The following is a 22,276-nucleotide window of genomic DNA, read 5'->3' on the forward strand; positions in this document are numbered from 1 at the left end:
AGCCGCGTGCATTTCGCATTTTATGAAACATTCGGCCCATAATAGAACAGTCCTATCCTATTTTTTGGGGTGACAAGGTGACTAAAAAATGGCGAATGCTCACCGCATAGGAGACATTTTTTAATAATTTAATAGTTTGGACAGCGCTATGTAATATGTTTATTTATTTATTGTTTATATATTTTATATGTAAAATTGAGAAAGGGGGGATTTAAACTTTATATTTTAGGGTACTTTCACACTAGTGTTTTTCTTTTCCGGCATAGAGTTCCGTCCTAGGGGCTCAATATCGGAAAAGAACTGATCAGGCATATCCCTGTGCATTCTGAATAGAGAGTAATCCGTTCAGGATGCATCAGGATGTCTTCAGTTCAGTCATTTTGACTGATCAGGCAAAAGATAAAACCGCAGCATGCTACGGTTTTATCTCAGACAAAAAAAAACTGAAGATTTGCCTGAATGCCGGATCCAGCATTTTTTCCCATAGGAATGTATTAGTGCCGGATCTGGCATTCAAAATACCAGAATGCACCCGCACTAAATCCGGACCCATTCACTTCTATGGGGCTGTGCACATGAGCGGTGATTTTCACACATCACTTGTGCGTTGCGTGAAAATCGCAGCATGCTCTATGTTGTGCGTTTTTCACGCAATGCAGGCCCCATAGAAGTGAATGGGGCTGCGTGAAAATCGCAAGCATCCGCAAGCAAGTACGGATGCGGTGCGATTTTCACTCATGGTTGCTAGGATGAAAGTCTATTCACTGTATTATTTTTCCTTATAACATGGTTATAAGGAAAAATAATAGCATTCTTTAATACAGAATGCATAGTAGAAGGTCAATATAATAAACATTGGTGGCGCAGTGCGCCCCCCAACACCCCAGTATAAGAAACATTGGTGGCACAGTGTGCCCCCCCCCCCCCAACACCCCAGTATAAGAAACATTGGTGGCACAGTGTGCCCCCCCAACACCCCAGTATAAGAAACATTGGTGGCACAGTGTGCCCCCCCCCCCCCCAACACCCCAGTATAATAAACATTGGTGGCGCAGTGTGCCCCCCCCTCAATATAATGAACATTGGTGGCGCAGTGGGGAGTGCCAATGAGGGTTAAAAAATAAAAATTAACTCACCTCCTCCAATTGATCATCTCCTGTTCTTTCTTCAGGACCTGTCAAAGGACCTGTGGTGACATCACTGTGCTCATCACATGATACATCACATGATTCATCACCATGGTAATGGACCATGTGATGAGCTCAGTGACATCACCACAGGTCCTGAATACAGAACAGGAGACCGACAGCTACGCGATCAACTGGAGGAGGCGAGTTAATTTTTTTAAGTTATTTTTTTTAACCCTCATTGGCACTTCCCACTGTGCCACCAATGTTTCTTATACTGGGGTGTTGGGGGGGCACACTGCCACCAATGTTTCTTATACTGGGGTGTTAGGGAGGGGGCGCACACTGTGCCACCAATGTTTCTTATACTGGGGTGTTGGGGAGGGGGCGCACACTGTGCCACCAATGTTTCTTATACTGGGGTGTTGGGGGGGCACACTGTGCCACCAATGTTTCTTATACTGGGGTGTTGGGGGGGGCACACTGTGCCACCAATGTTTCTTATACTGGGGTGTTGGGGGGGCACACTATGCCACCAATGTTTCTTATACTGGGGTGTTGGGGGGGGGGGGCACACTGTACAGGGAGTCTAAGAAAGAATCGAATGAGTCACTAAGTCGGATCTTTAGTTCTTTTCACCTGTGACTCATTCGATTCTTTCTCCCTGTACTTGTCAGTGACTCAGAGCTGCTAGTGCTCGCCTTGCCTCAGCTCTGATTGGTTGGTGGGCGGGGAGGGGAGGGGCTGGCAGAAGCAGCTTCCACTCTAGGATCAGATTACACTCCTCCCAGCCCCTCCCCTCCCTGCTGCCAGCGGCTCTGTGTGCTGTGACCGAGCTGACAGACTGAGAAGAACATCGGCAGCAGAGAACTATCAGCTCCTGTGCCCGCCGCTGTTCTACTGCAGAGCTGCCGCGGAGTGTCTAGTCGCAAATGGCGACAAGACTAAAAAGTCTTGTCGCCATTTGTAAATTCTTAATCACATTGGCGACCATTTTGGTCGCCATCTGGAGCCCTGCTTGCAAAAGATTTATGTTCATGCCCTAGCTGGAAGACAAAAAGCTGGGGACCGGATGTGATGTAGAGTATCCCTGAACAGTTTATATTCCCGGGAAAGACTATTTAAGGTGACCACCATGTCTGACTGTTTAGTAATGTAGCATTAGAAGAATACAGCAACAGAGATACCATATTTTTAGCTTTATAATAAGACACACTTTTTTCCCACCAAAAGTGGGGGGTAAATGGCAATGAGTCTTATAAAGCGTATACTAATGAGCGCTTCCATTATGGAAACGCTCATTAGTATGCAGGAGGTGCAGGGAGTAGCAAGTGTAGCACTTGCTGTATTGACTGCTCTCTTTTCTTCTGGGCACCGCAGTGTCCGGAAGAAGACCAGGAAGCAGCGAGTGCAGAAAAAAAAACGTGCTGTCCGAAGCAGGACAGGTAACTTCATTTATTTTATATCTGAGGTCTGATCTGATTGCAGGTCTGATTTATGGTTCTGATCTCAGGTCTGAAGAAGATTGGGGAGAATAGTCTGAGGTCTGATAAAGATTGGGGGTCTAATTTGAGGTCCGACATCGGTTATGTCTTACAAAGCGAAAAATACAGTGGTTAGCATGTTAGACCATATAAACAATGACTGACAGAGGAATTCAGTACCTCGATGGACAGATTCTTGTTCAGCAATCACTTTTGTGACTAATGGAAAAATCATCCACATGGCGAAGAAGTACGCGGAGCACAGGCCCTTCTGAGTAAGAAGCATCATTGGAATGCCGCATGACAGTAAGGAAACGTCGAAGAACAGGTCTCCCAAATACTGTCTACTTGTATTCTGAGAGACAGGAAAAAAAAAAAAACGTGCATGGTCAAAACCAATCCACCTGCCATACTGAGAAGTCTTAACAACAGTAGGAAAGCAAACGTTGGCGACTGCTGCTACAGTCGATAAGATTAAAGGTGGCCATGCAAATTACTGGTAAATGTAAGCAGGACCAGGCAATCCAATTTGTATCTGGGCCTCCCAGCTCCCCCAGATGAGGACTGGACATCCCCGATACTCTGCTAACATAAATGTCTGGCAGCAGCTTTCTCCCCTCTCCCTGCTTGGCTGAGCCGATAATGCATGAGTATGGAGAAGACAGCCGTCGGCCGACAGCTGTTTAATGTGTATAGCCAGCTTAACAGGCTCCCAAAATACTGACTAGCAATGCAATCAATCACAATGAAGGATAATGCACCAATCATAACTGACAACAAACTGTATGTAAAGAGCATACATACAGTAATTGTTGCTTTTTTCTGTACATCACACTGGGTGACATTTACAACTTTTTGTAAGATCTACACTTGACCAAACACTTGTCACCACAACCCATCAAACATCACACTGGCCTGAAGATAACGAAGGCTATAAACTTACAGCAAAGTAGAAGGTTTTGGCCATTGTGTGTATCAGTATCAGCTTGGCCACAGCAGCAGCTCCATACAAACTCGCAGCAACATAAAAGTGTGTATACCAGGACAAGGCGTTGCCAGTGAGAGAAACTAGCACCGCTAGAATGAGGACCGTTACGAGAGCAGAGATCCAACTGGTTACACTGATGAACAGGCCAATCATGAGGTCTCGGGCATAGTTTATACCTAAATTCATAGGAAGAAACAAAACAGTTATTCTACGGTGATCTAACACACAGAAGCATATACATGGAACGTAGATTTGTGAAGCTTACCTCCTCTTCTATATTTAATAGTCTTTTTGCTCAGGTAAAATAGAGTGACAACAGCTATAACATAGTTTATAATAGTTCCAATGCGTGCTGGATAAGATGCCACAAACATGCCACAGACATCAAAGAAGATCAAATTGCCATGGCGAAACTCTGAGGAGTCAGCGAGCAGGGGAGAGGTCGCCAAATACCGGAGAACACCCAGTATATTGTCACCTAGGAAAAAACAGACATGTTAAGCATTGTAGTAGGACCGGTACAAGGGAAAAGCAATCAAATGTGCAATGATCTTGAGGGAAGTGTGGTCACTTCTCAATCCTGTCCAATTCTATTGATTCCATAAAATATGCCGGAAAAAGCAATGAAGATGTAACCCTGTCGAATTACAATCTACTGGCCTCCTGAAATGGGAGGACAGGCGAAACAGGTACAGAATACTCATAGGGGTGGGGGGTTCAAAATACCCCACAGAAAACTCACCTCTCTTTAAAATCAATGGTTCAACAAAATCCTGCAGCAGTTATATGGAACCTATGGTGTTATTGATATGGTATGCAGCTGGCCAATTATTATTTGTTTTCTTAAGAAAGGCCAGAAATGGCATATCATGATAAAAAATAATAATACCTTACCATTTCCATACCACTTCCATTCAACGTTTCCCAGGTCACTCTACTCCCTCATACCTTTCTACATAAAAATGTAACCAGACGCAGGTCAGGGCTGCAGCCGGTGACTGGCTGAGCAATTGGGTGTCCTATATCAGGAGGGACCAGGAAGTAGTGACCAAAAGAGGACTGTGAAACTTCAGAACAGGAGTGGTGGAGATCAGCTTATTATTCTACATGGTAACGTAGCTGGACAAAACTGCCGAATTTTTGTGCATTATCGGTTCTAATGACTAGGAATCTAGTGTCTGTGCTCACGGCACTCAGCCAATAGAGGAAGAGAAACCAGACACCATCAACGAGTCTTCCTTTAATTAGGGCTTAATCAGAAGACCGTATCCGTTTCTGTGGCCCGCAAATTGCAAATACGCAGTACACAGATAACGGCTATCCCTATGATAGAAATGCCGATTCTTGACCACAATGCGGACAAGAATACGACATGTTCTAACTTTTTTGCTGGGCCACGGAACCGAAGTATGGATTCACTTGAATGGGTCCACAATTCACAAGATACGGAGTGGAAGCAATAGAGAGCACGTCCGTGGGATTTCTGCTAAAGAAACTAAGGTTTTCATATGGTCATAACATTTGCTTTCCTCATCTTGCATGGAAAAACGATGTGTACTTCATGAGAACAGTGGAATGAGAAAAATTGTATTGGAGAAATGAAAGGAGAGCATCACATACCTGCCCTCTGGATAGAGTCTGTATGAATCCGGTCTGCGGTGTCATACTTTGTGTGGTATATGTAGCCATTTTCAATGAAAGCCAGGTCAATGCCTATAAGGAATCCATAAAGAAATGAGAAATAACTAAACTACAGTCCCCAGACTAAATGTTACTTCTATTATTCTGTAACCCCCAGTTTCACACTTGTGTCCGATTCCTGCCTGACCATGGGTCTACTGTATTGTGCTCCAGGTATTATGTGAGTACAGTACAGTAGACCTGTGATCAGACACAAACTTCCAGTATTATTCACAATTCTCTTTTATTTTTTTTAGCAATTCTCTTTTTATTAAAGAATAAAGTTATACAAGTATACATGAACAGTAAAACATCATGACAATATAAACACGTTGTAAGACTGGTCATTTATCACACAGAAGCTGTATTGGCAACATCAAGCGCTGAAATATTGCCTAGAGAATGTGTGGCGATTTAGGCTTGTTATGATCTTACGAATCTAACAACTGCACGGAAAGAGAAGGAGGAGAGAAAGAATAGTGAGAACATAAGGTGGATTATGTACCCTGAGATAGGGTGAGGTTGGGTGGGGTGAGGCGAGGTAGGGTGGGGTGAGGCGAGGTAGGGTGGGGAGAGTTGCTAGCCTTGAGCGAAGAGCAGTTAACAATAGTAACTCTAGTGCCATCAATGGTGTATATTTATGGAATCATTTGAGGTCAGAGTACACGAGTGTTCAATGTGTCAGGGCCTCTACTGAGAGCTTAGGGCTCAGGTCAGGTGTATTGACCAGCGATCCTCACATCGGTCATACTGTTTCCTTGGTAGAGAAGCTGCTGGTAAAGGGAGGGGCATTATGTATTGAATTTCCTAAATGATTTCCAAGGCCCCTAAATCTTTAGGAACGTCGAATGGTATGGACTCCTAGTGGGCCAGCTCTCTAAAGCGATAAATCTGGTCCACTTTATCTATCCAAGCTGACTTAGTAAGAGCAGAGCTACTTTTCCAAAGATATGGAATAAGTGAGCAGTGCTGCCGTTAGAAGCCTAGTAGGGAGGTCGTGCTTGGTTGGTGTAAGGGTATTGTTTGGGCACCATAGTAAAATCAATTTGGGGTCTAATGTGAGTTTTGTATGGCATATCTGGTCTATCACTGAGCCCACTTCCGACCAAAAAGGTTGAACGAGTGGGCAGTGCCACCAAGTATGGGAAAGGGAGCCCACAGCTGACCCACATCTCCAGCATTGGGTGGGTAGCTTCGGAATGATCCCGTTTTATACCACCTCGTCAGTGGCTTATATGAGTTTTCTTGTATTTTGATACATCTGTTAAAACCATGAGAATGGTTTAGAATGAAAGTTTTTCAGGATCTGGGAGGCTGATCGTCAGCTTATTAAAGGGAACCTGTCACCGGGATTTTGTGTATAGATCTGAGGACATGGGTTGCTAGATGGACGTTAGCACATCCGCAATACCCAGTCCCCATAGCTCTGTGTGCTTTTATTGTGTAAAAAAACCGATTTGATACATATGCAAATTAACCTGAGATGAGTCCTGTACGTGAGATGAGTCAGGGACAGGACTCATGCAAATTAACCTGAGATATGTATCAAATCGGTTTTTTTACACAATAAAAGCACACAGAGCTATGGGGACTGGGTATTGCGGATGTGCTAACGTCCATCTAGCAACCCATGTCCTCAGATCTATACACAAAATCCCGGTGACAGGTTCCCTTTAACAAGGTTTTGCAGGACAGCATTTTGTAGTTAGTTTTCAATGGTATAGCACAGCCGAAATAAAAAGAAATACCTTCTAACAAAGAGAATTATCAAAACTAGTGTAAAGGCAAACTAGCTTAGTTGCCCATAGCAACCAATCAGATTCCACCCTTCATTTTTCAGAGCTTATTTGAGAAATGAAAGGTGGAGTCCGATTGGTTGCTATGGGCAACTAGGCCAGTTTTCTTTTTACAGCATTTTGATAAATATTCCCCATAGATTTTAATAAAGGGACTCTTTCTAATGGCATTTTACACACTGTATTCCTTTTTATTGAGGCATTTATTAGATTTTGGCTGTACTATAACAATTGTGAAAATTTGTCCTGTGTCGTTCTTAAAAATTATCATCATGCAATATTTACATTGCTCCATCGACAAATGAGTTAATGCCGCCTTCCATTTCCAAAAGCTTCAAGTGTTGTAATCCTGTGCCTGCCCAAAAAGCTACATCATCGAGACAGAATTCCCTATTTATTTTTACTTTGCATGATGTCTAGCAGTGGGTTCTTCAAATGCGGTGCCACTAAAAATAATACTGTAAATCTTGACTTCCAAACTGACATTCCGCCCTTAATTCCTCAAAATATTTCAGTCTTGCTCCCCTAAATGATTAGTGTATATCCATAGTACCACGTTCCCTGGAGTTTTCTAATGGACTTATTCTTCACTGTCTATTAACCTAAACTGGAGTGTGCTACCAATACCCATGCATGGACCACTGTGGTCTAACATGAGAAGTCAGCCATCACTTGGTATTTGTATGTGCACCCTACTTTTACATTGTTCAGGCTTTCTGCTTCTTTTATTTCCAATTACCATATTTTCTCCCTATTGCAGCCATAAGTAGCTGCCATCCCCCATGACTCCACAGGCCAGTAATGGAGTCAGCATTATAGCAACTACCTCTCAGTACATACGTGTCAGTGGGCGGTGCTCCCAGCCAAGTCCCTCCCACAGAAGTGAAATTGTATTATGGCGCCTGAGACATAAACCTGAGGTCATTTTACATCTTGACTTTATCCAGGCCCCATCATGCCTGGTGTCCTGTTAGTATCCTGCAGGGAGCTAGTCATCATCGTAGCGGTAGGTGATGCTGTCTCCATATATTTCTTATACTGACTCTGATGTAGCTTAGGACAGTAGTGCTCGGTTATTATGGCAGCTCAGGCTCCAGCTGCGGCCTAGTAGAGGACAGCAGGGGGAATCTCTGCAATGGCACCATTCAGATGAATGAAACTCTGAGACCAATTTATAGCTTCATTATTTTGAGCTAACGATTTTTTTTTTTTTTATAATATATATATTTTTTTTTTATTTGCCTGGAGCAACCCTTTAATATTTTTCTTTTTATTTGTGTCCCATATTTTAAGTAACATGTAACCTGTTGGTGTTTATTCATTTACTTTCCCAGTGCCCAAAAATCCTGTCTCTGAAATCTCCAATAATTTATCATTTTAAATACTGGATATTTTTATTATTTTTTATATTTATCTGAGGGCAGTATAGTGTAGTCACAGACTTACAGACCAATGCTGCTCGCTGCCCCTGCCCGCCTCCAGATGGTGACTGATAGTTTTCTTTCCTATCGGCAATTAGAAAAGGTCAATCATCGTCCAGAGGGAGGGTGGGGGAAGTGTGTGGATTCATCTCTATGAATCATGCATTGGATGCATCTCTTTTACATCGCTGGTGCACACTGCGGGTTTGGGCATAACAGGAGTGACAGACCGGTAAAATTAGCGGGTCTGTGACTATACTATGATGGGTAGGATACAGGAGATTAAAAGGGAACCTGTCAAGTTTTTTGGCCAACCAAACAGTGCAATTCTGTAGTACAAAAAGGACCTGTGGCCACACCACCACAGTCCTGACCGCTACGAATAGATACATCATTATTGTTTCCAATCTTTTATGATAGTGCAAGAACATTCAAATCTGTATATTGGTATACAGCTCTTGCCCAAAAAAAGCCCACAAATGCTTAAAAGGGTTGTCTTATCCAAGACAATGGGGGCATATTGCCCCCATTGTCTGACAGGTGAGGGTCCCACCGCTCTGACCCGCACCTATCTCCTAAATGGAGCCCGAAAATAGTGGAGGGTGCACTGCGCATGCATAGCTGCCCTCCTTTCATTTCTATGGGGCTGCCGAAAATAGCCGAGCACTAGCTCGGCTATTCCAGTCAGTCCCAGAGAAGTAAATGGGAGCAGTGGCAGTCATTAGTGGTGCACTCCCATTAACTTGTATTGTGAGGGCGCTTGGCGGTGGCCAGACCGGAGTCCTCGAGCCACCACTTTGGCCTGCTGCGTTCTCAATATATATGCAGTTCCCAGCGGTGGGACCTGCACTTATCAGACAATGGGGGCATATCCTAGTGAGACAACCCTCTGGGACTTCCTCACGGTCCATGAAAAGACAGGATGACAAATTAATTCTAATGTTTGAATACCTCTCAATTAATTTCTGCAGTACATGGTTTGTTTCACCCAAGAGGAGGACCATACCATCCACATATAGTAGGATCTTATCTTGCCTTGGACCAGGTATGAAAAGGAAAGTTTTATAATATAATAAATCACTACTTTCAGGAAAATAGACCAGAACAGACCTGGTATATTGCCAAAATCCCTGTAAATACGGAAATCGGTGTCTGCAGGAATGATGCCGCTTTGGAAAACTTCTTGGGCCACCACCGATGCAAATGGGTGAATAGCAGCTTCAGAATAGGCTTGTACGAGCCATGGATTTTCAGGACCTGAAACAATTGTGATAAGCAGAAAACATCAGCTTCCTCTACAGCATTTACTGCAGAAGACGATGACAAGTATTACTTGGTGATTTAATCCATTCTACCTTATATCTAAATATTGCTGTGCTCTACAGTTCATATGTATGTACAGAAGTACAAACTAGGGGTTTCTGGATATAGGTTGTGGATATGCAACTATGTGGCAGGGGGTGCCTTCTAGCAGTGTGTGTTTGAGGTTAACGTTGGGAGAATACCCATGGGGGCACATGTTTAAAAAAAAAAAAAAAAATTATATATATATATATATATATATATATATATATATATATATATATATATATATATATATATATATAATTTTTTTTTTTTTAATAGGATTATATTTTTTTAAATCAAAAAATGTGAACCCTGACATAAAAAAGGCATATCCATGGACTGCGTTGTATACATGTTGGAACATACGCAATCAACATATCAGATATAACCATGGTACCCGAGATTTCAGCTCAGGCACTGCACTGGGACATTATGGAACATTACACGAGTCATTTATAGAAGAGTGTTTCATACCAGTCTGAAATACCAGCTCTTTCCCTCCTACTCCTGCAGCCTCCAGGTTGATAAAAGCACGAACCAGCTTGGCCCATTGGTGCTGTGTGATGAACCCATGACTGCCCTGTTCAGAGAGAATCAAGTGATTTATTACCCGTTTTACAGATCTTCATTTCAGGTTCAGTGCCATGTACTAGTCATACAGCAAGTCATTGTCACCAAGAGCGGACACTGTAAGAGCACAGTGCAGCATGTTCGGAGACGAGGAGGTGTACATATTACATGTTGTGACACCTATATTCCTAGTTCATACCACGGTCCACAGAAACAAAGAAATCCATATAGTAATACAGCATATATCCAGAGGCAAAACTATAAATTCGATTTTATGACACATTTTAAGGGAGTCTGTCACCAGGAAATTCACTGGTAGACCAGGCACAATGTCTTGTAGCAGAGCTAGCTCAGCTGAATGTAATGATACCTTTCACTTAGTGATCCGATGCTTCATTTTGGATTACATATATTTTTAATCCATATGCAAAGTGCACTAAGGGCAGTTCCAAGCCACCGTGTGCACCCTAGCTACTCCGCCAGCCCCTCCCTCTTCTTCTTGATTAACAGGGCCAGGCGAGATGACTATACTGGAACCTGGCCCTATCAATCAAGAAGAGGGAAAGGCTGGCAGAGGAAGCAGGAGGAGTAAAGGTGCACAGAGTGGCTTGGGCCTGCCCTCGGTGCACTTAATTGCTCATTTTACAGGTATCCCTGTCCGTTATGGCAGACTGCCCATAAATCCTACAGGGAAATTCCCTGGTGGGCCAACGCCCAGAGGGCCACCTAAACCCTCCTCTTGGCCAAAAGCCAGGTACAAAAAGATTTGATGCTCTCGGCATTAATTTATTTAGGTTAATTCGCCCTTTTAAAGCCATATTGATTTTTTTTTTTTCTTATGGCATGCTCCATCAGCACAGCTTGTATACTCAGTTTAGTCCCTGCTGCCCGCTCCACAATTGATGGTACGGGCAGCATAGACTGAAGAGACCCCACACAGAGGGTGAGAGCAAAGCTTCTGGTGGCCTAGATGGGATGCGGCAGGGAGTAGGATGAAGCATCAGGCACCTGGGGTTGGAGGCAGTTCCTTCTCTGGCCCTGGTCTCATTGTGCACAGAGCAGGCAGGATATTCCAGAGGTGCTCCTACACCCCCCTCCTTCCTGCCCAAGGACAGGGATCAGGAGGAGACATGAAGTGTGTTATAAATAACTCAAATGACAATGGTCAGGGTTCTGGAGGGATGGGTTGTATGACTGCACCAGAAGTGTTAGGCGGCCTCTTATCTCCTGGTGCTCTACTGAAATGGGCTCATTAATGGTGGAGTGCGGTGAGAAATGTGGACTGACAGCTCACCCTAAACTATGGATAACGAGGTCCTGCTGATGATTGCTAACATCTATGATGCAGCAAATGATATGCAAGGGTACCTCATTCCAAAAATGAACTCCTGGTGGCACCTGTACATAAGCAAGACCTAGAATGGAAAGTTAGTAGCATCTGACTATGTCCTTGAGTGGACACCTGAGGATATCCGACTCCTGAATATACAGGACCTACAATGGACCCCTGCTGCGATCTAAACCTAATGTACCCAACCTAGAATAGAAGCCAAAAACTGAGAGAATATGATCCCACTTGTAAAGAACCCGACTGTCATGGACGTGTTATTTTTAGTTAATTTAGAAAGAACAAAAAATAGAGATTATGATCAATAATCGTCCATAAAATTGAAATAACTGAGATTATTTTTTTGCCAATCGCCCAGCCCTAGTTGGATCCTGTCATGGAAATCAAGGAAAACCTTTGCCTTCTTTTTGAATATCTTTTTTCTCACTCCAAGGACTGGTTTATATCCAACACAGATCTGAAATTAACTGTACAAATAAGGTCAAAGGGCGACTATTGTAAACGACAACTAGAAGGTAGCCATGGCATGATATCATTGAGTATACAGTAATTAACCCCTAGTCACCAGCCTGTTTGAGCGGTTTTCTTCCTTTTTTCATCGTCATTTTGGGGTAAACAAAACTTTCTCATTAACTTTTATTAAGTTTTTCTAGGAGGGAAATCTGAAAAAACTGCAATACAGCTGAGTTTTTACATTATAAATTTTACGGCGTTAATTTTTTCGTGTAAATATTATCTTTATTCTCTGGATCAGTAGCGATAACAAATACATATATTTTTTACGTTTTACTACTTTTGCGATAAAAAAAGAAAAAAAAAAAAAAAAAAAGGAAGAAAATCTTTTTGCATCGCTGCTTCCTAAGAACCATAATTTTTTTTTTCCTTTCTATGGAGTTGTGTGAGGGATTGATTTTTGTCAGGCAACTTGGTATCATTTTGGAGTAAATTATACTTTTTCATCGCTTGTTATTACGTTTTTTCGGTGGCGATTAAGAATAATAGGGCAATTCTGCCGGGAGACCCGTGCAGCACTTAGACCGGGCCACCATGAAAAGGCAGCGGCCCAGCCTAAGGCTCTTTAGTGACCACCGTAAAAAGGCGTATTGGTAGTCATTAAGGGGTTAAATATATATTTAAACCAAGCACCTACACCAGCACAGCAGGCCCTGGATTGCAAGGGTCTTTCTTGGTGACATGCCATCAGTTTATAAGATGAGAATACCCCTTTAATACCCAACAGCCTGTCACAAAGGGAAGATTTATGTTACCTGCAAAATGTTCTCTTCTGCCCCATTGAAAAGGAATATGATTGCATGCTTCAGAGGAACAGATGCGCTCGACAAGGAACTCAAGATTTCAAGCATAACGGCACAGCTAACGGCATCATCACTGGCACCTGCAGTAATATTACAATATCACATTATTATAATAAGAGAGCATGTCCGAGTTATAACGACTTTATATAGGGCTAACAATGGCAGTCTCTGGCACTGACGGCTCAAACAGGAACCGCTTCACGGTACACAGTCAAATCATTTTATATAGGTACAAGACATTCCTAATCAACAGGCAAAGATCCATTACTGACTGACTGTATTGTAAGTCAGCCCAATAACATTAATAAAGTTAGGGCATGGGCCAAGACTTAAAAGGGTTTTCCAAGATTACTATGGTTTTTAACAGACATGTTCATGTAGTTCCCTACCTCATGTACATCTTACCCCCCCCTTTTTTTTTTTTTTCCAATTTGCGCTCTACTAACCCATTTTCCCCATGGAAACATATCACTTTGGTTTGTTTCCATCCTGTAGGTAGCACTTCCTGTTGCTGCAGCCAACCAAACCTATGATGCATTTTTCCTTTCTCTGCTACAGCTCCAGCCCCGCCCCTAACACCAGCTAGTTTATAGCTCCTCCCACCAGTTACATAGACACTCCCCTATCACTGCCCCTGACACCCAGCTAGTTTATAGCTCCTCCCACCAGCTAGTTACATACAAACTCCCCTATCATTGAACCTGTTGCTGCTTTGACAAGCGCATGGACAAAGCATCACAGGATATAATAAAGAGCTGCATGGACATGGTCATGTGACCACAGCCCAGAACGGGATATAGGAGCAATAAAGGTAAAAGAAATACATTACAAAATGACTGTTAACTTCATAAATGGTTATTATAAATGATGCAAAATGGATGTCTCCCAGGATAAGTAATAAATCTACAATCTCTGGCAGCTCCACTGCTGCTTCGCCACCGATCACTAGAATTAGGCCTTGAGCCTCCTGTTTTCTTCACTGTATGACCACCCTGTCACTCCATTCAGTGTGTATGGGACTCTGCTGTCTCCATCAGTCCCTTTCACTCTGAAAGGAGTGGAGCTCAACTGCTGCTTCATACAAACTGCTCCTCACTGCAATGGTGCATTGAGGAGGAAAGGGGGTTTCAGGTGATCAGTGGTGATACCAGCAGTAGCATTCCTAGAAATCAGACATGTATTACCTATCCTGGGATAGGCGATAACTCTTTATTCTGGGACAACCCTTCAAAATTATTAATTATAAATAACTTAATATGCAGAAGCCAAGTTGTGTTCATCGCGTTTCATTTACTTGCCATATCTCAAACCTGTTGCCTTAGCAAAAGAAAGAGGGAGACATATCACTCATTACTTCTGAAAATGAAAAAAACAACCCAAAAAAAAAAAAAAAAAAAATGACAATTTGCAAAAAGTTTTTGAGAATTGAGAACTAGGGATGAGCGAAATTGACTTCGGATGAAAAATCCGAAGTCAATCCATATAAAACTTTGTTAGGATACTGTACGGTATTAGAATGTATTGGCTCCGATGAGCCGAAGTTATTACTTTGTGAAGTCTCGCGAGACTTTGGGTAATAAGTTCAAAAATGTATTTCTACTGTTAAAAACCTTTTCCCGAACTCGGGCTCGGTTCCAAGGTACAACGTTTTATGCAAATCGACTTTGGATGTTTTATCCGAAGTCGATTCGCTCATCCCTACTGAGAACCAAAACGGCTACACTTCCTGTAGTCATTTTTGCAAAAATGGCTGACACAACAATAGAGACAAATGACAAAAATTCAGAATAAAGGTCTAATAGGTCAACACACGCATAGGCACTGCAGGCAGTCGTAGGCAAATCTCATTCAGTATGTGCCAAAGCGATATGGCCATGATATTTTTGTTGGATCAGTGGCATGAGATATTTGTTGTCTGTAATGTATACCTGTGGCTGTTTGTCTTGATTTAGGACCCAGAAAACCTCTAATTCCACACTCCAGTAAAGAAAAAGCTAAGTTTATATGTGACTGGTGTTTCACCCTTCTAAGGGCTCATGCACACGACCGTATGCCCTCTGAGACATACGGTCTACAATGGTTAAGTTGGAATCGTTTTTATTTTTCTGTAATTCTATCTGAAAAAATAAAATAAAAAACACTTTCAATAGGATTTTCTTTATAAGTTTCATATTTTACAGCTACTCCTGGTTTTGGGTAAAAGAAATAAGGCCAATGCAACAGTATTATTTTATGTGAATAAAATTAAAGGAAGTTGAGTACGTACAAAGATTATGGACCAGCATTGTGCAGGTTTCCCACAAACCTTACCTGGGGTGTTGGCTACAGAGTCAAAGTGGCAATTTGCTAGAACCGCATGTTGTGCCCCCAGAGTTGGCTCCAATTTCACAGCAATGTTAGTTATATTATCATAGTAGCTGGTAAAACCTCCAAGGAAGTCTATGCTGAATGTTCCAGTAGGCCGCTGGATATCAACTGTGATTTTGTGGGCCTTGCTGCTCTTCTTTTCAATCTCGTTGATGCTGTCCAATAAGTAGTTCACGGTAAGGATTTCATTTGCAGGGCTCCCTACTGTCCTGGAGTCTATAGCGGTAATATGCTCCAAGTAAATCCTGTAAAAATCACAAATAGATTAAAACCTGAATCTGCAGCTCAAACAATCCCATTTCAATGACTTTACATATAGACACAATATCATGAGATGTATACGTCTAAAATATACAGTCTAGTTATCACATACTAACAGAAGATAGTTGTACTTACAGAAACTACATAATCATGCCCAAATCTTATTCACTGTCACACGCATGGGGACAGTCAACAGGGAGCAGCACAGACTAATGAAGCGGCAGTTTGCATGTCTTCTGTGTACCGTCCTGGGTATTCAATGACGCAGATGGGGCTTAAATGTCTAAATTTTACATAGTAGAAGAAAAACTTTATCTATTCTAAGGGCTGATGGTAGAAGACCTCTTCTAGTCTCCAAATCTAAGGCCTCATTCATATCTCCGTCAAGCAGATCCGGTAGGCTGTCCCGGCAGAGCATCAATATCTTTTCCCGGACAACCCTTTAATCCTGGTGTGGGCAGCAGGAACTGAACAGACCCCTCAGGGTGCAGTAATACAGTGCTGCGGATCACAGCAGGAGCCTGGCACTGAAGAAAGCCAGGCTCCTGCTGCAACTCTGATCCCAGCTGCTTAACTTCCTAGATGCTGCAGCCAGTAGCGACTGCGGCATCTAGGCAGTTAGACGGAAAGTGCTTACTCTACCACACTCAGCTCCCTGCGAACGCAATCACGTGAAGCTGATTTTTGGCCATGGCAGCTGGGGGCCTAACTAAGGCCCCTATGCTTGACATGACTATATGCCTATTAGATTGTGCCACAGGCTCATTCAGACAACCGTATGAATGAGTCCACATCCGGTCCGCAAATTTGCAGAACGGGTGCGGACCCATTCATTTTAATGGGGCCGCAAAAGATATCGACAGCACACCGACTGCTGTCAACATCCGTAGTTCCATTCCGCTGCCCTGCAAAAAATATAGAGCATGTCCGATTCTTGTCCGCAATTGCAGACAAGAATAAGCATTTCTATAATGGGCTGCGCGTTCCGGCATCCGGATTGCAAAACACAATAGTCGTCTGAATGCACCCTAATAGACAGACTGTCACTGTAACAGTGATGAGCTATAATGCATTGGTATAGAAGATCTACCAATGCATTATAAAAGTCATGTATAGTCAATGACTAGAAGTTAATAAACAGTTAAAATTAATAAAAAAATGAAAAAAATAAGAAAAAAAAAAAAAAAGAACCTAGATTTGGCATCATGGTGCTTGCTGCAACCCGTATAAAGATATACAGAAGTCTATGGACTCTGATCAGATCACTACGCCAGCTCTGAGGGGAAGGAAGCTAATGGGCAAAGGTCACTAGAGTTGTTGCGATACCAATTTTTTTATTCGGTTTCGATACCATGAAAAAGTATTGCGATACTCGATACCATTCGATACCACGCGAAAAAAATAAACAAAAAAAGCCACGTGCATTCCTCATTTTTAAAAATGGCGAATCGCGCAGTTTTTATTTTATTTTTTCTGTTCCGGCATTCACCACCTAGATTTTTTTTTATATATTTTAATAGTTTGGACTTTTCTGACGTGGCGATGTAATATGTTTATTATTTAAATATTTTATATGTGAAATTGGGAAAAGGGGGTGATTTATACTTCATATTTTAGTGTTTTTTGTTTGTTTTTTTTACACTTTTTATTTAATGACTATTTTCCCCTTAGGGGCTAGAACCTGGGATCTTTCATCCCTTTTCCTATTCAGCCTGATAGATCTCTATTAGGGTGAATAGGACTCCACACTGTCCCTGCTGCTCTGTGCACACAGCATCAGGGATGTTACCATGGCAACCAGGGCTTCTGTAGCGTCCTGGCTGCCATGGTAACCGATCGGAGCCCCAGGCTTACACAGCTGGGGCTCCGATCAGAAGCTGCCACTGCACCACCAATGAGGGGGGGGGGGGGGGGGGGAAGAGGTCCCTGTGGCCACTGCCACCAATGATTTTAATACTGGGGGGTTGAGAGGGGCCGGCACACTGTGCCACCAATGATTTTAATGGGATGGGTGGGTTGAGGGGGGGGGGGGCAATGATAACTACCTCTTTATACAGGAGGCGGGTACTGGCAGATCAGCGGCAGTTAACTGCCGCTGATCGCAGCTCCCTGTCAGGGGCAGGGTGCCGGCAATGCGATTCTGCTGCCGGCACCCGCCTCCTGTATGTGTTAAAGACTGACTACTGTATATGAGTCCAGACTTTCACTATCAGGCCACACAGAGCGGCGCCCAGCAATGTCCCAGCACTCACCATTAGTCCTGGGCGCCGCTCCGTTCGCCTGCAGTGCTCCATTACTGTCTCCTGTCCTGCTCCACATGCTGCTGATTACTATCGGAGCGATGGGAGGAGACATCAGATTCACTAGTGGGCGTTCCTTCTCCCTGGCTGTAGCGCTGTCCAATCGCAGCGCAGGGAGAAGGAACGCCTACTAGTGAAGCTGATGTCTCCTCCCATCGCTCCGATAGTAATCAGCAGCATGTGGAGCAGGAGAGGAGACAGTAATGGGGCACTGCAGGCGAACGGAGCGGCGCCCAGGACTAATGGTGAGTGCTGGGGCATCGCTGGGCGCAGCTCTGTGTTGAAATAATCCTATCATTGGTGGCGCAGTGCGCCCGCCCCTCCTCCGCCCCTCTCTTCTCATTGCCGGCGCCGCCCCTCCTCCGCCCCTCGCTTCTCATTGCCGGCGCTGCCCCTCCTCCGCCCCTCGCTTCTCATTGCCGGCGCTGCCCCTCCTCCGCCCCTCGCTTCTCATTGCCGGCGCTGCCCCTCCTCCGCCCCTCGCTTCTCATTGCCGGCGCTGCCCCTCCTCCGCCCCTCTCTTCTCATTGCCGGCGCCGCCCCTCCTCCGCCCCTCGCTTCTCATTGCCGGCGCTGCCCCTCCTCCGCCCCTCGCTTCTCATTGCCGGCGCTGCCCCTCCTCCGCCCCTCGCTTCTCATTGCCGCCCCTCCTCCGCCCCTCGCTTCTCATTGGTGGCAGCGGCAGCAGCAGCACAGGGGGAGGGAGGACAGCTTCCTTCTCCCCGTGCTGCTGAGAGAGAACATGAGCGCGCCGATAGCAGCGCGCTCATGTTCAGAGATACTAGACTGCGCAGAAGCGCAGCCCAGTATCGAAAAAACGGAAATCCCGGTATCGTATCGATACCGGGACAAAAGTATCGATTGGGTATCGAAATTTCGATACCCGCAACAACCCTAAAGGTCACACTACATTTTTTTCTGGAACAGTAAAAATACTACTCTTACCATTTTTGAGGAGTATTTTTAGCCGAGGAGGAGTAAAAAAAGTTGCAGTAATTCAAATACATAATACGTAGGCCTATACATAGCCTCTGTTACAGATTCTGTCAAAAAGACCAGACAAAAAAGCCTGGCATGCAGGAATTTTTTGTCTGGTAAAAAGACAGGATCCCGAACGGAAACTGAACAGATCCCATCATAGTCAGCGGAGTCACTTCAGCTTCTTTCCTGTCATTTATGTGGCCGATCCAGCACTTCTGTTATTTTCATTGTTCTGCTCATCTAAACTGAGCAAAACAAAAGAAATAAATAGCAGATAACATGCCCTCCCATTAGCTTCTCTAACATACAGTTCCATGTAAATAACAATCCCCTCCCTCTAGCATAGGGTTAATAAGCCCCGGGGAGGGGTCTGGAGTGAAATTATAGCCAAGTGATAAAGTACAGCCCAATATAGTGGCTCTTCCCTGTATTATCACTTGGCTATAGAAGCCCGCTGTGCGTCCATTCCAGACCCCCCCCCCCCCCCCCCAATCAGGGGCTTAGAAACAAATCACATTTTTGATATGTCATAGGGACATATCAAAAGTGATCTCTAGAACAAGGAGTCAGAAGATTGTCCTCACCCCACTCTGCTGCAGAAGTCTCCCTCCCAACTTCCGAGCGGTGTGCTGAATGGTCGGGCAGCCTGCCCGAACCAACCGCATCGCTGCGATGCCTGTGCTGTTCACAGCGCACCCTGCACTGATGAATGGCAGGGAAAAGTGTAAAACGTATTGGTACGCCTTAGACTTTTTTTTTAAAGGTAGTAAAATGGCCTGAACAGGCATCTATGACGTCTGTACAGACGTTATTGCGACCACTGCTAGTGAACATATCTGCCCCTCACTGAATGCAAGAGAAGGTGGACCAAAGTTTGGGCCACAGGAAAAAGAGCAAGAGGAAAATATGATGTACATAAAAAACAAACACTTTCTTTATCATGCATATTACAATAATATTTCATTTGAAATACCCCATTTATTTCATAGTAATACTTTTTGCAGAATAACCTCTTTAATAATCTGCCCGGAGAGCTGCATTATACAAACCGGATTCCAAAAAAGTTGGGACACTAAACAAATTGTGAATAAAAACTGAATGCAATGATGTGGAGATGGCAAATGTCAATATTTTATTTGTAATAGAACGTAGATGACAGATCAAACGTTTAATCCGAGTAAATGTATCATTTTAAAGGAAAAATACGTTGATTGAAATTTTCACGGTGTCAGCAAATCCCCAAAAAGTTGGGACAAGTAGCAATAAGAGGCTGGAAAAAGTAAATTTGAGCATAACGAAGAGCTGGAAGACCAATTAACACTAATTAGGTCAATTGGCAACACGATTGGGTATAAAAAGAGCTTCTCAGAGTGGCAGTGTCTCTCAGAAGCCAAGATGGGTAGAGGATCACCAATTCCCACAATGTTGCGCAGAAAGATAGTGGAGCAATATCAGAAAGGTGCTACCCAGCGAAACATTGCAAAGACTTTGCATCTAACATCATCAACTGTGCATAGCATCATCCGAAGATTCAGAGAATCTGGAACAATCTCTGTGCGTAAGGGTCAAGGCCGTAAAACCATACTGGATGCCCGTGATCTCCGGGCCCTTAAACGACACTGCACCACAAACAGGAATGCTACTGTAAAGGAAATCACAGAATGGGCTCAGGAATACTTCCAGAAACCATTGTCAGTAAACACAATCCACCGTGCCATCCACCGTTGCCAGCTGAAACTCTACAGTGCAAAGAAGAAGCCATTTCTAAGCAAGATCCACAAGCTCAGGTGTTTTCACTGGGCCAGGGATCATTTAAAATGGAGTGTGGCAAAATGGAAGACTGTTCTGTGGTCAGACGAGTCACGATTCAAAGTTCTTTTTGGAAATCTGGGACGCCATGTCATCCGGACCAAAGAGGACAAGGACAACCCAAGTTGTTATCAACGCTCAGTTCAGAAGCCTGCATCTCTGATGGTATGGGGTTGCATGAGTGCGTGCGGCATGGGCAGCTTGCATGTCTGGAAAGGCACCATCAATGCAGAAAAATATATTCAGGTTCTAGAACAACATATGCTCCCATCCAGACGTCATCTCTTTCAGGAAAGACCCTGCATTTTTCAACAAGATAATGCCAGACCACATTCTGCATCAATCACAACCTCATGGCTGCGTAGGAGAAGGATCCGGGTACTGAAATGGCCAGTCTGCAGTCCAGATCTTTCACCTATAGAGAACATTTGGCGCATCATAAAGAGGAAGGTGCAACAAAGAAGGCCCAGGACGATTGAACAGTTAGAGGCCTGTATTAGACAAGAATGGGAGAGCATTCCTATTTCTAAACTTGAGAAACTGGTCTCCTTGGTCCCCAGACGTCTGTTGAGTGCTATAAGAAGGGGAGATGCCACACAGTGGTGAAAATGGCCTTGTCCTAACTTTTTTGGGATTTGTTGACACCATGAAATTCTGATTCAACATATTTTTCCCTTAAAATGGTACATTTTCTCAGTTTAAACTTTTGTTCCGTGATTTATGTTCTATTCTGAATAAAATATTAGAGGTTGGCACCTCCACATCATTGCATTCAGTTTTTATTCACGATTTGTATAGTGTCCCAACTTTTTTGGAATCCGGTTTGTACACAGTATACTTTCTTAAACTGAAAAAGAAAGAATAAATTATAAGCAGGCTTTTGTACTGTGCATAATGAACTTTATTCATTCTCAGGAGGAGAAAGCGAGACAGGTTTTTCCAGATACCTGTTTATACTAGTGAGAGTTGCATATTGTGTCCACAACACTGAAATTCCCAAACTCTTTAAAATATCTTCAGTAAATGTTTGCTTTAACATTCATGTCTGAATGTTATAGGCACAGTATGGGTGACATTATGGCTGACCGTACAGTGTATGTATATAATATATACAGTCAGGTCTCTATACACCACCACAATGGATTTGAAATGAAACAAACAAGATGTGCTTTAACTGCAGACTGTCAGCTTTAATTTGAGGGCATTTACATCCAAATCAGGTGAACGGTGTAGAAATTACAACAGTTTGCATATGTGCCTCCCACTTGTTAAGGGACCAAAAGTAATGGGACAGGACAATAATCCTAAATCAAACTTTCACTTTTTAATACTTGGTTGCAAATCCTTTGCAGTCAATTACAGCCTGAAGTCTGGAACGCACAGACATCACCAGACGCTGGGTTTCATCCCTGGTGATGCTCTGCCAGGCCTCTACTGCAACTGTCTTCAGTTCCTGCTTGTTCTAGGGGCATTTTCCCTTC

General features: G+C 43.5%; 1 protein-coding gene across 1 annotated transcript in view; it reads right to left on the reverse strand.

Annotated features, from left to right (window-relative positions):
• ERMP1 (endoplasmic reticulum metallopeptidase 1) overlaps positions 1-22,276 on the reverse strand; it is a 47,994-nt gene that overhangs the window by 19,198 nt on the left and 6,520 nt on the right. The window contains exons 2-9 of the mRNA XM_044272942.1: positions 15,388-15,689; positions 13,030-13,157; positions 10,318-10,423; positions 9,607-9,753; positions 5,220-5,312; positions 3,865-4,077; positions 3,555-3,775; positions 2,792-2,966 (exon numbers count right to left, since the gene is read on the reverse strand). Coding sequence (XP_044128877.1) covers positions 2,792-2,966; positions 3,555-3,775; positions 3,865-4,077; positions 5,220-5,312; positions 9,607-9,753; positions 10,318-10,423; positions 13,030-13,157; positions 15,388-15,689 — 1,385 coding nt within the window. The remainder of the gene's footprint in view (positions 1-2,791; positions 2,967-3,554; positions 3,776-3,864; positions 4,078-5,219; positions 5,313-9,606; positions 9,754-10,317; positions 10,424-13,029; positions 13,158-15,387; positions 15,690-22,276) is intronic.

The sequence above is a fragment of the Bufo gargarizans genome, unplaced genomic scaffold (assembly GCF_014858855.1).
Source record: "Bufo gargarizans isolate SCDJY-AF-19 unplaced genomic scaffold, ASM1485885v1 fragScaff_scaffold_252_pilon:::fragment_2:::debris, whole genome shotgun sequence".
Taxonomy (NCBI): domain Eukaryota; kingdom Metazoa; phylum Chordata; class Amphibia; order Anura; family Bufonidae; genus Bufo; species Bufo gargarizans.